Source organism: Anastrepha ludens, chromosome 2 (assembly GCF_028408465.1).
Source record: "Anastrepha ludens isolate Willacy chromosome 2, idAnaLude1.1, whole genome shotgun sequence".
Lineage (NCBI taxonomy): Eukaryota > Metazoa > Arthropoda > Insecta > Diptera > Tephritidae > Anastrepha > Anastrepha ludens.
In genome coordinates, this window is record NC_071498.1 from 1,745,525 (window position 1) to 1,762,144 (window position 16,620).

Here is a 16,620-nt window from a genome sequence, read left to right on the forward strand (position 1 = left end):
CAGTAGAAAAAATACTGCCTCTTGTGGTTTCTAACGTGCGTGGTTCAAACAATCTATTGGGCGTAGATTTATTTGAACAATTAGGCTTTAAAATTGTGCAAGTTGATAGCGTGACCGCCAAGTCGAACGCAAAATTACATACAATTTTGTCCACCTTCGCGGACGTGTTTACTCCAGCACTTGGTACAATGAAGTCAGTCAAAGCCTCGATCAGACTTAAGGAGAATGCAGTGCCTAAGTTCATTAAAAGTAGGCCAATTCCTTTTGCTCAGTTACCAAAATTTAAAGATGAAGCACAACGGTTATCACAAGCAGGTATTTGGAAACAGGTAACTTTCAGCGACTGGGCATCCCCCATCGTCCTAGCAACAAAACCGGACGGATCGATACGCATTTGTGGAGATTTTAAAAAAGGTGTTAACCAGCAGATTGATGTAGATCAATACCCTCTACCCACAAGAGAGTGCCTATTGCATACCATTCGATACGGTAAATATTTTTCTAAAATAGATTTGCGTGATGCATACCTACAAATGGAGCTCGATGAAGATTCGAAAAAAGTGCTGGTGGTCAACACACCGCTCGGTTTATTTCAATACCAGCGATTACCGTATGGGGTAGCAAGCGCACCAGCCATGTTTCAGAAACATCTCGAGCAACTATTATGTGGAGTCGACGGATGTGCAAATTATATCGATGACATCATTGTGGCCGGTGCGAGTGAACAAGAACATATCGAACGCTTAGCGAAAGTTCTGCATATACTCCAATCCGCGGGCATAAGATGCAAAAAGGAAAAATGCGAGTTCCTAAAAACAAAATTAACTTACTTGGGGCGTGAAATAAGCGCAGATGGCATTCTGCCCGACGAATCTGGTATTCAAGCAGTGAAGAACTTACGACGGCCCAAAACCTTGAAGGAACTTGAGACATTTATGGGTAAAATAAACTATTACCACAATTTTATTCCGAATTACTCTCAACTCGCAGCACCCATGAACAAATTGAGGCGAAAGGGGGCGTCATTTCAGTGGAAGTTCGAACAAGAAAACGCGTTTAATTTGCTAAAGGAGCACATCATTAAAGCTACGATGTTGGCTCATTTTCGAGAAGACTTACCTATAGTCGTGGCCACTGATGCATCATCGTATGGGGTGGGAGCCGTGCTTTCACATATCAATCCAGACGGGACTGAACAGCCGATCGCCTTTGCCTCCAAAACACTCAACCGACATCAAGAAAACTACAGCCAAATTGAAAAGGAGGGCTTGGCGATAATATTCGGAGTCAAAAAATTTCATCAGTTTCTATACGGGCAGAAGTTTACGCTGATCACGGATCACAAGCCATTAGTCAGCATATTTAGTCCCGATAAAAACCTCCCAACAATGACGGCTCAACGTATCCAGCGATGGGCTATTACGCTCATGGGGTACCAATTTCAAATAAAATATCGCAAAACAACAAATCACGCAAACGCTGACGCATTATCGAGATTACCATCGGGTCCAGATGAAGACTTCGACAATGGTGAAATTAACCAAGTTGTCGCTATACAAACTCCAATTGATATTGAGGTCATACGAAAAAGCACCAACAGCGACAAAATACTACGAAGAGTTAAAGAATATATTCAGAAAGGATGGCCGCATAAGTTGTGTCCAAACGACCAGGATCTCCGGCCATATTTCAATCGTAAGTTGTCCTTGATTACTCAAAATGACTTGATTTTATTACAGAGTGATGTCACACGGGTTACTATTCCATACTCATTACGTGATCAAGTTTTGCGTCGGCTTCATGATGGACATTGGGGTGTGGTAAAAATGAAACAACTAGCACGACAACATTGTTGGTGGGATGGCATCGATAATGATATAGCGAGAATAGCAGCTGGATGCGAAAACTGCAAACTAGCGGGTCCAAGTGATCGGCGGGAATATTCAAGCTGGCCTGAACCACAAGCACCTTGGCAGAGGATTCACATTGATTTTGCTGGTCCGGTATTTGGTTCTATGTGGCTTCTGTGCATAGACGCGTTCTCGCAATTTCCATTTGTTTACAAACTAGCAAATACAACGACGGAATCAACGATTTTCGCATTAACTACCCTTTTTGCTAGTGAAGGTTTGCCAGAAACTATAGTAAGTGACAATGGCCCACAACTTACGGCCGATGCGTTCAAAACATTCTGTCACCAAAATGCTATTAAGCACATCACGATTGCACCGTTTCATCCACCTTCTAATGGACTGGCTGAAAGATTTGTGCGTACTTTTAAAACAGCCGTAAAAAAGAACATAGATGACGGCTTGCAAGTAAATGAATCGGTTCTAAAATTTCTTTCATCCTATCGCACTATGCCAAACGCAAAAGGCATATCACCAGCACATCTTTTACATGGTCGTCCTGCACGTACTCTCTTTTCGCAAATGTTTTCAGTGGAAAATGACAAAAATGACTTTAAACAAACTTCAACCAAATTTTCATCTAACGAAAGTGTCTATATTCGCAACTATGGCCGCGGAGAAAAATGGTTAAAAGGGGTCGTGGACAGACATCTTGGAAAAGTCATGTACGTAGTAAGAACTAGTATGGGCTACTTTAAACGACATCAAAATCAAATGAAATCTCGCCATCTTAACGACGCCAAACCAGTTGAAGACAGCAGAGGAGGACCTAATTCAGTTACCAATATATTGCTACCTGATACTATGGTGGATACTGCTAATGAGCAGTATCAGGAACAACCAAGAAGTCCACTAGAAGTGCGTCGAAGTGGCCGTATTCGTAGATCGGTACACCGCTACCAAGCTGAAGATTTTCGTAATTAAAGCGGAGGATGATGTTGTATATGCAAATTAAAATTTACTAACAACAATGAATTGTATTCTCTCAGTGTGAACTAACCTTATTATATGATATATTTGACATAACTTTTGTACATTTGGCAATGCTGAATTATATCTATCAGAAATAAAGTGTCATTAAGTTTATAGCAGTCAATGCGTGTATATCTCAACGACAGCCGAATTGCGTGAGTATACACATACAGCAAACATAACACTGCTCCCCTGATTTTGTTCGATTGAATGTGAAAACAATTGTTCGATACTCAATTCTTCATGAATAATATTGTTTCTCAAATTCAAGATGAGGTATAAAATGGCGTGCTAATTTTGGTTACTCACGGATTAATAGGTGTCGCTTTCGATACTTTTCAAACAACCTGTAACCTCGAAATGAGGCAAAATTTGCGGCAAGTAAGTTGGCGCTACTTCTTTATTTAATCAAAATTATGGCAGGTTGCGAGCCTTATGTAAAAGCATATGTACGTATGGAAAGGGTCTTTCAAAAGTGACGCTTAGATGTCGGTAGTGAATAATTCCTAGACGTTGCCTATTGTTTATGTCATCTTCGACACTTGGCGAGCGCACAGATGTAGAATTTTGCACGATAGAACAATGCGAATTTTCATCTGTAAGTTGTGCAAAAAAAAAAAAAAATAATAATAATAATTGGCGCATACACTTCTCTTAGAACAACACATCGCAAAATTTGTGATGTTTTCGTTGCAAATAATCGTCCGAATGAGTCGAGAATTCAAAGGTTGGTGAACAAATTTCAAGAAACTGGTTTTGTCGATGATTGAAAAAGGACTGGCAGACCATAAACTGTGTGTTCTGTAGAAAATATTGCTGCTGTAGCGCAAAGTGTTGCTGAACAAATTTCAACTACCTGCGACATCTCAAGGTTCTCAACCCTCGATGTCTTGAAGTTCGACGGTTTGGCGGATTTTACCTGGAGGCGTGCGCTTGCTGGACATTGAAATGATGTACTTTTTCACATATAATTAAGAACCACTTTCTGAATAAAAATATTGCAGTAAAACTTGAAAGAATCTAAATTTTTTTATATTTTATTTTAAAGCAACACCTAGACGCATCGTGTGAAATATCCTTTACTTGTCATGTTTTTTCTTCATATTCTGTTGGATAAAACCCGTAGATGTAGATGTTTATTGAGCAAGTGCTTTTATCTGTATTTGTGTATGCTTTTGTTTTTATTCATAGTCTATATGGCGTCTATTATATGGTGTGTACAGACGACTCTACATGGGACAGGAAAAAGATCAATTGTGAGCCTATTTGTGGGGAAAGTGAAATTGAGCCTACAGCCTCCAATGCTCCATGGTTTGTTCGTATCATAGCTCAATCGTACGATGTATGTGGAGGCACCATAATTTCACCAAATCTTGTGACAACGGGTAAGTGAACTGTTTTATTTTTTAATCTGCTCCTAAGCAGATGAACTGCCGATACTAATAAGGCGAAGTAAAAATACTGTGTTGTTTCCGTTAGTTGTTTATAGTGATACTTACATATCACACGGTATACGAGTATACATACATTCACTTATAACATATCGGATCATACCAGGGAAGATAGATTACAGGGTTTGGGGATCCGAACAAAAATTGTGATTGCCACTTCCGCTTCCACGTCAACGACGATTCGGCAGCAGAATTCTGCCTGCTCATTTTGCGCGTATTCTTATGCTCGTCCGATTAGCTGTTCCTCAGATGGCAACGAAGTAACATAAAAGTTCGTTGTTGATTTTTTCGTATATCAATCTCGAGTCGTGACTATTAAATAACGAGACTGGCACTGCCCTTTTTTATTTTTGGTGCATGAGGAAGGGTTCAAAGCGCCTTCGCACTTACAGGCGACCGTCCTCTACTGCTCTGAGTGGTATGACCACTAAACCAGTCCCTCCTCTCCTTCTGGGGCGGCACCCTTCCCGGGACTAGTTTCTGCATTACTTCGGCAAGGCCCCGAACGGCATCCATAAAGGACCATTCTGTTCACCCACGTTTGGGTCCACTTTATTTGTAGTCAGTTTCTCCTTAGGTCTCTGTCTGCGAGGCTTTGCTTTGTTGTGTGGAGGTCTATTTTTGTTTTCGTAGTGCGTCCTCAATGTATCGCTTTGCCGCGTTCCAGTTGTCCTCGCTTTCAAGTATTTTGCTGATTATGTTCCACGGCGTGATGCCGCCAATCTGCTTTCTGAGAACTGGCTTAGAAGACATATTTACATACGCCTGCAGTCTTCTCTTTGCAGCGCCTCTTTCCACTTTTTTTTTGTTTTTTGTGAAATAGGTAAAATCGCAATTTTCTTGCTGTAAGTTTGTAGCTGTTGTTGATAATGCTCCTTCTCTTTGTTTCGTTGTCTCTTCTTGTGTCCCTCACGACAGTATTCTGGATCCTTTGATCTTCATCACCTTAATTAATGCAAAATTCAAAAGATTTTTCTACATTTCGCTCTCAGATCACTTAGTTTTGTTCATCCGATTCCTTCGTTTGTTGCAAGATGTGCCTTAACAAATATGAAGTTGTTACAAAATAGAAGAAGTATTCTTTCACTCAGCTTTATCTTTGATATCATCAGTATTGTAATTGAGTATCATCTTCTTTTAGAGTGCATTTATTTTTACATTCCACGAAAATACTGCGGACTAATGATTTATGATTTTTGGAGCTGTTTATGCCTTTTACATAGCATATTGAATGAATTTAATAAAATTTCAAATTGTACGGCTTTTGATTTTTTCATATTTTAAATGAAATTTCAAATTGTCAATGACTGAATGAATTATATGAACAAATTTAAATTATTGTCACAAATGGACAGGCCTACAGTTTTAAGCCGACGAAATGGAATGCAAATGGTTTTTATGAGGAGCTTTTTCATAGCAGAAATACACTCGCAGGTTTACCATTGTCTCCTGAGGGGCGACCATTAGTAGAAAAAACAGTTTCTATTATTTTGCTGTTTCATGTACGAAGACTCGAACCCGTGCACTTTCAGATGGTAGCAGTGCACATAAACCCCTTTCGGCGGCTGCCTTGATATTAGGCGCCTTCGATTCGCCACATCTCTGCTCTCTGGATTGTGCTCACTTGATTTAAACTTTGGTTTCAACAAAGTTATCGAGCAGGTTCCGCCAATAGCGAATATGTTTATACTTCATAAAACTGGCATAACTCACTATTTCCAATGCTGCCAACTCTCTTTCAAGAGAGTTTCATTAGAGCAGGACTTTCTGGATTTGACATAACGCTAGAATGGTTTTGGATTCGTTTTGATTTCATTGTCATCGACCGCCTTGTACAAACTATCTGGACTGGCCGGTGGAATTTATGTAGGTAGTTTAGACGTGAATACTGGAGCTCCCATGTACCAAGAAGTCAGTCTGATCCAGAAGTGTGTTCTCGTTGTTTAAATGCACCAACTATGATGGATCCGTCATCAAATGCCACATCTCCTTGACAATCCTGTTTTCTGGGAATCTCGGTCTTTCCGGTATACATAAAAAATATTCGAATCAAAGTATTAATTTTCACAAAATTCTGCAGTTTTTTCTTTGCTTTTTAAATGTTGGGTCCATGTGGCCACTCTAACTAAATAGAGACATTGCAGTACCTCATCCAGACCCAGCTCCCTTATTAAACTCAAAATAGAGATGGATTGCAGTGAGCACAAGTGCCTTTTTCCTGGCTGCAATGGCCGAGATATCTCAAAGGAGAAGGTGCATTCGAGTATCCTGATATTGGTCGTAGAAACGACATGAATCAGTGGACCATATCCCGATCATGTGCAGATAACTGCGCAATCTGCAATAACCTTTAGGAATGCCCGTGAACATTTTCAGCTTAACCTTGGGGAGGATTATGAGTTTTTTAAACCTTTGCGGTCGTATTCAATTTGGACGTGGGTGTCGTAGTGGGAAGAATTAATTTCCGATGAAAGAGCAGTGATACATTAGATGTAAGACTGTGAAAGATAAACAAGATATATTAATTCTTTATATACATACAGTATAATATTAGTATGCTTCCTCACTGTGGTGGCTGAGAGTAGACATACGACTGCGAAGAGTTAAACTTGTTTTGGTAGTGCCCCACCTTCGTCTAGCGTAGTCCTATAGGAAGGGTGCGGGCCCTATTAATAACGAGGATGCATCCTTTCTTGCTTTTGCGTCCGCTACTTTGTTCCCAGCTATACCCCTGTGTTCTAGGACACAAAGGAGTCGGATGCGAATGTGCGTTCCAAACAGATTCGGTTTCTTATTACACTCACGGATCAGTGAGGACTTTATCTCACAGGATGGCAGAGTCTTGAGTGCCGCCTGACTGTCGCTCAAAAAGGCAATTCAATCATTCCGGAAAAGGATTTCGAAGGTGATGAATTAAGAAAATATGTATGCGTGAAATGAAAATAAAATGTATCGACGCGTCAATCTTGTTTTCTCTGTATCCAAATCTCGTGTTTGTATCTATATTTTAAATAAACATAAACATTTTTAACATGAACTCACAATTTAACAAAACAATAAAGGAAAAAAAATAATAATAATTATAACACTTAGAAAATAATATAATGTACCATAATCTGAAACAAAATTGAATGTTTATCTAGCATTGGTTAGAGAACAAAGAATTCCAATACTACTTTAAAAATAATTACTTATTGTTTAAATTTAACAGATTGTAATTTAAAAATGGAAATAAAACAAAAAACTAAAAAAAACCTGAAATGTATTTATGAATTATGAACTGCATTGAAATATTTGTTTTTGGTCCTATTGCAGCATACCATTGCCTCCTTGATGAAAGTAGTGAAGCTCTTGAAGCTAAGTCTATTCAAGTAATGGCCGCTAAAGAGTTTGCAAACAACAGCATTCATACAATTACTATAAAGGTGGATCGAATATATGCTAATAGGTATGAATTAAATTTATAAAAATCCAAATGCATCACACCTTCTCGTATCAAGCCTGTAAATAAGTTCATAATAAAACTAACTAACTATGAATAAGTTCGTGCGGTTTTACAACAGATGGCGTAACTTGATTATTATTCCATCGATCCACATTTCCAAACATTCATTGGAGAGCTACTGTCGTAAGGCACAAACGTCAGTATAAGTCTTTTATTTGAAGCGTAAACAACAATATTTTTACCACACTTGAAAATGTCGAATTTCGTGCCAAATAATGTGTTTTTGCGGGGAATTCTTCTTCATTATTTTAATATGAAGAAAAAAGCAGCCGAAAGTCATCGTATCTTGGTGGAAGTTTATGGTGAGCATGCTCTATCTGAGCGAACGTGCCAGAAGTGGTTTGCACGCTTTAAAAGTGGTGATTTTGGCTTGGAAGACGAAGAACGCGAGGGTGCGCCGCCAAAGTTCATGGATACCGAATTGGAGGAATTGCTCGATCAAGATCCGGCTCAAACGCAAGAAGAGGTTGCAAAAACTTTGGGAGTTGATCAATCAACCATTTCCAAACGTTTAAAAGCCATGGGAATGATCCGAAAGGTAGGCCATTGGGTGCCGTATGAATTGAAGCCAAGAGACGTTGAACGCCGTTTTATGGCATGCGAACAACTGCTTCAACGGCACAAAAGAAAGGGTTTTTTGCATCGAATTGTGACTGGCGATGAAAAGTGGGTCCATTACGACAATCCAAAACGTCGGGCAACGTATGGATACCCTGGCCATGCTTCAACATCGACGTCGGAAGGTTATGCTGTGTATCTGGTGGGACCAGCTGGGTGTTGTGTATTATGAGCTCCTGAAACCGAATGAAACGATTACGGGGGATGTCTACCGACGACAATTGATGCGTTTGAGCCGAGCACTGCGAGAAAAACGGCCGCAATACGCCGATAGACACGACAAAGTTATTTTGCAACATGACAATGCTCGGCCACATGTTGCACAAGTGGTCAAAACATACTTAGAAACGCTCAAATGGGATGTCCTACCCCACCCGCCGTATAGTCCAGACCTTGCGCCATCCGATTACTATCTCTTCCGATCGATGCAACATGGCCTGGCTGACCAGCACTTCCGTAATTACGATGAAGTCAAAAAATGGATCGATTCGTGGATTGCGGCAAAACCGACCGAATTTTTCACAAAGGGAATCCGTGAATTGCCAGAAAGATGGGAAAAAGTAGTAGTAAGCGATGGACAATATTTTGAATATTAAATTTGTAACCATTTTACATCAATAAAGTTTCAAATTTCGAAAAAAACCGCACGAACTTATTCATAGTCCTATTAAAAAAGTGTAAGTGAACCACGCAATAACAAATCAGCAGATTTAGAAATCAAAACCGTTAATTATTCATTTATTCTTTCCTTATGTTTCCTTATGTTTTCCACATTTCAGTATTGGGGTGGGGAATAAGTTTGTAGCGTTTTTATACTTTAATTTTCTTACAACAATTTGTTTGCTGTTTGGCAAAGTATTCATGCAATAAGACTCTTTCTGCTCTACAAAACTATTTTAATTGTATTGTTGAGTTATTTAATTTTTTACTAGTTTTGAGGCCTGGAATTGGAATATCCGAGGAAAGCTTTCTGAATGCGATGAAGAACGTCTAAATCACATTTGGAGATCGTAAAACGATTCTCAATCCCCTTCATTCAATGGGACTTACTTAAAAATTGGGAGCCTGGGTGCCTCACGAGCTCAACGAAAAAACAAATTGTTTCTCAGCATCTCGCCCGCCATCGAACAACACGCGGTCATAAACAGCGCTTTTGTAACGAAACGTCATAGGAGATGAGAAATGGTGCCTATACTCGTACTTCAATATGAAGCAAAGAAAGGACTGGGTTTCTCCAGGAAATACGCCATAGCCGAGAGTCAAGTCGGATCTTCATCCAAAGAAGATAATGATTTGTGTATGGTGCGACTGGGAGGGTATGGTGCACTGAGAAATGTTCGAAAAGAAAGTCACGGTCAACAAGGAGCTCTACATTGCCCAGCTACACCGCGTGAATGAGGCTATTGGTCTGAAAATACCTGATCGACATGGTCAAACCATACTCCTTCATGGCAATGCCAGGCCCAATGTTGCACAAGTCCCTAAGATCTCGAATGGGAGGTCCTTCAGCTTCCGCCTTAATCTTCGGACCTTGCACCGACCGATTACCATCTTTCCCGCTCCCTGTCAAACATATGCAGGGCCTTAACTTCGATATCAAAGAGGTCCTTAAAAATTGGCTCTACAATTTCCTTGACATCAGACGAGGTAATTTTTGGCGGAACGGCATCAACACATTGGTCGAGAAGTGGGAAGAGGTTATAAACAGCAACGGCGAATCTATAATTGAGTAACTTATTGATTTAATTATTGTTTTTTGTTTAAATAAAAATCTTGGGTAAAAACACTACACATTTATTCCTCAACCTAATAATTTTTCACATTTCATTGTTAAGTGCCGTATTTTGCATACCAGATAGAAATAATCTAAATTGTTTGATATTTTATTTTAAAATAACATCTAGACACGTCTTTTGAACGACACTTTATAAGGCATTGAAGGCTTTCCTAACTGGTTAAGAAGATGATGAGATCTACAGTTTTTCTCAAATTTTACCTTCTTATAACACCCTTAAATAAATTTAACTTTTCATACACAAACACATAAACATATAAATATATTTTATAACTCACTTCTTTTCTCCCTCTCTCTCTCTCTCTCTCTCTCTCTCTTTATGTAGATCAAGCGATGTTGCCCTGCTTAAATTAGCCAAACCATTTACTTTGAGTAAAAACATCAGACCAATATGTGTTCCGTGGGATTTTGCTTATAGTAGAGGTTTTGTGAATAAGTGGCCAGTAATAAGAGAATATGTTGGTGTTATAAAATTTAGCGAAACCAGAGTAAGCATTGTCTCCCAATGCAATGCCACTTTGGCAGACGACCAATTTTGTGTACGCCCAACCCTTAGGCGGGGGCAGCTTTGTCAAGGTGACAGTGGTACCGGAGTAATTACTAAATACAGGGGTAAACACTATTTAGTTGGCGTTATCAGTTTTAAGCCAAATCTTTCTTTCACCTGCACAAGAGAATCCGTGGTTGCCGTTAATTTCACGAAGATAAAAAAAATGTTTGAATGGGTGATTGATAGCGAAAAGGAAAAAAAATTCTATGTTTATTAATACTTTTTAAAATATAAGAATTTTTAATGTGAGTAATTGAAAATCATGATGTTAAGTAATTATTATAGTAATTATTATATATACATGTGTGTTTATACAATTGCAAGGTGGTGCAAAATGAATCACCCTCTTAGAAGATTTATAACATTTGTAAAAGGTGTCGTAACTAACTTGCATATATTTGACACTTGTGAACTAACGGGCGCAGTATACCAACACACATGCTATGGGGTGCGTAAATGCTAAAATAAAGATTCTCATCACACAAAATAATTTCTTTTAATAGATACGTATTCAAAAACAGACGTTTTCAAAAACAACCCTCGCTGATTCAAATAAAAATCACTAAAGCTAAAAACTAAAAGTTAATCCTACGAGTATTAACAGCGACGGCCATAAGTTCAACAGACATTCTGCCAAGGTTATGTCCATCAACTTTGGGTATCATATTGCCAAATGCACTGGACGTGAGAAACCTGCTAAGGCACGTGCCGGAAAGTTTAAGTTAAGAATTATGTGTTAGCTTTAACTTAGTTCTAATTGGAATTTAATAAAATTAATAAAATTATGAATAAAATGATGATGGTGATGGTGATGATAATGAAATATCTGAATATATAGGGTGGTTAAGTTTCAAGGGCCGGTGCTGATTTTGAATGAAATACAATTTTTGTAGGAAATTATTGTCACTTCTCTTTATTGTGATAATACTGGTATAGCTCAATTACTTATGGAACAAAATATTGGCCAAATGGCCGCCTCGGCCTCGGCGCTGAGGCATAATTGAGGTTCTATGCCGTTAATATGCCGAATTATCTCATCCTTTAGTTCTTCAATTATTGCTGGCTTATCGACGTACACCTTTTCTTTCAAATAACCCCAAAGAAAGAAGTCCAACGGTGTCAAATCACAAGATCTTGGCGGCCAATTGACATCGTCGCGCCGTTAGATTACTCGGCCATCAAATCTTTCGCGCAAAAGAGCCATTGTTTCGTTAGCTGTGTGACGTTTAGGTGTGGTTCACATTCAACATCGGCTCTTTAAATTTAACCACCCTTTGTGTGGAGTATAATTTTAAGCAAATAGCTGGTATCGCTGGTGTCGCTCTCATCAGGCTGGGATTCGAACATTTGGCTCTGACTTTTGGCTACATTTGCGGATAAAACAGATTTAGATGAATTTCATTAGAACAGATTAGAATTAGTATTAGAAGAGAATTCGAATTTCATTAGAATGAAATTAGTGTTTTTCGTTCAAGTGGGCCTTTGCATGACTACCCATAATACCAAACATTATCTAGCTAATTGAAAGGTGCTGCTCTCAGTACTTTACAACCAATCTGTAACATATTTTTTAGTATTTTTCATGTGCGATAACCTTTCAATAAATCAGGTCTAATCACTGTTCAAGATAACAAATTCCGCGAACTATACCGTAGCGGTTAAAACTCATAAGCCAAAAAAATACATACATAACTAAGATCCAAAAGTGGCGCAAGAAATATGGTAACACTGTTGTGTTTGCTTGCCAATCAATCCCCGGTAAAATCACTTGGCAATTGCAAACATTTCGTACTGATTGATTGGCGGCCATAATATACATATTTATGATGGCACATACATACACACATATGACACATACATACATATGCATACATATTTATATTTTATAAAAGATCACAATTATTAGCATTGGCTCTCTTCTCAGTGCGTTTATTCGTTCGTTAGGTTTGAAGCAGATGCTCAGTTCAGTCTTTATCAAATGCGGCTTAGGTGTGCATCTTCATTTTTTGCCCGAGAGAAGTATTGATAAATGCTTATATATTATAAAAAGTTGAAGTGAAATTGAAATTGGGGAAGTGGACATTTGAGCTGATATACTGCTTAGAATTTGCAATGATTGAACACTTTAAATATTTGCTATGTGCGCTATTGGCAATTTTTCATATGTCTGCTGGTAAGTACATATAATAGAACAAGATAACATATTTTCGAAGTGATATTGAGATGCGGTCAGGTCTTTAAAATTAATAAAAAATTGTATGCATGCATATATGTTTTTTTTTTGTTGTTTCGAAGGCCGCAAAGTGAGAGACCTGCCTTTTGGCTCACCCACTAAAAACCCAGCCCAGCTCCGTTTCCCCCCTACCGCGGGTCAACCGTAAATGATCACTTCACGGGCGCTCCCCTCCCTATTGCCTATTGCCAAATTATTAAATACCTATGTATAAGTATATACTTGCATGTATATATGTACACACACACACACGTATCTATCGAGATTGTAAAATGTATATAAGAAAATGTATAATGTCTCGAAATTTCTTGTTTACTTTATTTTTGCATTTACAATGTGGCGCAAAATTAAACATCAATAAATTCTGTTTTTGAATAGCTTTTTAAATAAAAAAAAAAAAAACTTAACTAAATAAAAAAGTATTTTGAGTGATGGAATACGGCACCATTTGCAAAAATTATAAATCTTCCGTTAGGGTGATTAATTTTGCGCACCTTGTATTTTCACATACTAAAGCGAAACATTGTTCATGATTTCATGTGAATACAAGGGCGCGTCGGCTGAGCAATTCAAATATGGCGGCAAGGAGCTGGTAAGGTGCATGCATCAGCTCCTATGCAAAATATGGTCGGATGAAAGCATGCCTGCCGATTGGAATTTAAGTGTGTTCTGCCCAATCCATAAGAAGGGGGATCCTGCAATCTGTGCCAATTACCGCGGGATTAGTCTTCTAAATATCGCCTATAAGGTTCTAACGAGCGTATTGTGTGAAAGGCTGAAGCCCACCGTCAACCAACTGATTGGACCTTATCAGTGTGGCTTCAGACCTGGAAAGTTTACCATCGACCAAATATTCACAATACGTCAAATCTTGGAAAAGACCCACGAAAGGAGAATCGACACATACCATCTTTTCGTCGGTTTCGAAGCTGCATTCGACAGTACGAAGAGGAGTTATCTGTATGCCGCGATGTCTGAATTTGGTATCCCCACAAAACTAATACGGCTTTGCAAGATGACGTTGCTCAACACCAGCAGCGCAGTCAGAATTGGGAAGGACATCTCCGAGCCATTTGTCGTGTGACATCGTACGAGCCGCAGAACTTAATCGCTCAGGCACAATTTTTTATAAGAGCGTACAATTGCTGGCGTATGCGTTAACAACCCCGTTGTTAGTTCTGCCGTCTCCAAACTGGATAAAGAGGCAAAGCGAATGGGTCTGGTGGTGAACGAGGATAAAACGAAGTACCTCCTGTCTTCAAACAAACAATGGGCGCACTCGCGTATCGGCACCCACGTCACTGTTGACAGTTATAATTTCGAGGTTGTAAAAGACTTCGTTTATTTAGGAACCAGCATTAACACCGATAACAATGTCAGCCTTGAAATCCAACGTAGAATCTCTCTTGCCAACAAGTGCTACTTTGGACTAAGTAGGCAACTGAGCAGTAAAGTCCTCTCTCGACGAACAAAACTAACACTCTACAAGACTCTCATCATGCCCGTCCTAACGTATGGCGCAGAAGTTTGGACGATGACAACATTCGATGAAGCGACGCTTGGAGTGTTCGAGAGAAAGATTCTGCGTAAGATTTTTGGACCTTTGCACGTTGGCAACGGTGAATATCGCAGACGATGGAACGATGAGCTGTATGAGCTTTACGGCAACATAGACATAGCGCAGCGAATAAAGATCCAGCGGCTTCGTTGGCTGGGTCATGTCGTCCGAATGGATACAAACGCTCCGGCTTTGAAAGTATTCGATGCGGTACCAGCTGGTGGTAGCAGAGGAAGAGGAAGACCTCCTCTGCGTTGGAAAAATCAGGTGGAGAAGGACTTGGCTTCACTTGGTGTGTCCGATTGGCGCCGGTTAGCACGAGAAAGAAACGACTGGCGCGCTTTGTTAAGCTCGGCCAAAATCGCGTAAGCGGTTATCGCGCCAATTAAGAAGAAGACATAAGAGTTGCTATGATTAAAAAAAAAAACAAATAAAAAAGCTAAAACGAAACCAAAAGAAAAAACAAAAAAAAAACAAATACAAAAAAAAAAACATTTAAAAATTTTAAAATGCTAGGATTTTTTACCTTTCCTCGATGTTTCGTCATATGAAATAATCTTCCACTGCTAAACAAGAATTTCGGTCCTTTCAGAATATTTCTAAGTTATACAGGGTCTTAAAAATACGTGTCTCTTTTAAGGTAGTACCTTATTTTCACAGCTGTCATAATACAATTATAAATCTTCCGATAGGGTCATTCATTTTGCGCCACCTTGTATTTTCACATAAAAAACAAGACACTGATCGTGATTTCCTGTGAATATTTAGGAATTCCTACAACAACAAAACAACAACAAAAAAATACAAAAATGCTAGAATTTTTTATCTTTCATCCATTTTTCTCCAAATACAAATTGAAATTATACAAATGACTCTTTACTTTCCTATGTAAGAATTTGGCTCCTTTAAAAATATAAAGAATATTTTCTTTCAAATACATCTGTATTTTTAAGCAGTACTTTGTCTTGACAGCTGTCCCAATACAATGACATCTCATTCGACAAATGCTTAGCAAAAAACCCAAAACTCTTTGATATGTATTGGATATATGATTGGACACAAAGTGTACGAAGGTTGTTACTAAAGTTTTGAGACATGATAATACGCCAAATCTGGTATCGCCATCGTAAAGGTTTTTATTTTTAGTGGAAAATGTACTTGGAACGTTTTGTCAAACGAGTGGTATGTACTTATTTAGTGGTATCGTTCTTCGAAAAAGAAATTATGATGTGCGTTCGCTGATATTGAAGGATCGAGATCGTTACTTACTTCCACTTGCATACATTCAACCATCAAAACATTTCAGCATCAAACAGATTTGATCGCATTGGACACGGCATAATTTGAAAATTAGCCAAAAAAGGCGCTTGTGGATTGCAAATAGGCTGCAGCAAAAATCTGCAAGTGGAAGACCACAGAAAACAACTGGGCGCCGAAAGTGTTTTCTTGAGAAAAATGGCCGCAAACTCCATATTTGTCAAGAAATCTTGCTAGTGAGCTTAGAACTGAGTGTGGGGTCGAAGTTTCACATGAAACAGTCCGCCAAATTTTGCAAATGCTCAATTTTATCTACTTCACGAGTTGCTCGGAAGAAGCCTTTGCTCTCTGCACGGCATAACGAAAAGCGGCTATATTTGGCTACAATGTATCTAGCTCAACCAGCTCTCAGTGAGTGGGATGATGTGCTATTCTAACGAAAAGCGGCTATATTTGGCTACAATGTATCTGGCTCAACCAGCTCTCAGTGAGTGGGATGATGTGCTATTCTACGATGAGACTAAAATCAAGGTCGATGGACCTAATAGAGTATGCAGGCAGCCATTAAAAACACTGGAAAGGCGGAATATTATACCCAGCGAGAAATTTGACAAACTTCAGTCATGGTGCGGTGATGCATATAGGTACAAGTGGATGCATGACAATATTTGAATATCCTGCAGTACCACTTGAAAAATAATGTAATAAAATTTGGTTTCATTGTCGATACGAAACCTCAGTTTAAATTCGACCAAAAAAACGATACAAAAC

General features: G+C 38.9%; 1 protein-coding gene across 1 annotated transcript in view; it reads left to right on the plus strand.

Annotated features, from left to right (window-relative positions):
* Positions 1-16,620, plus strand: part of LOC128861172 (uncharacterized) — a 47,200-nt gene that overhangs the window by 19,502 nt on the left and 11,078 nt on the right. The window contains exons 5-8 of the mRNA XM_054099101.1: positions 4,074-4,267; positions 7,649-7,781; positions 10,577-11,012; positions 12,848-12,974. Coding sequence (XP_053955076.1) covers positions 4,074-4,267; positions 7,649-7,781; positions 10,577-11,012; positions 12,848-12,974 — 890 coding nt within the window. The remainder of the gene's footprint in view (positions 1-4,073; positions 4,268-7,648; positions 7,782-10,576; positions 11,013-12,847; positions 12,975-16,620) is intronic.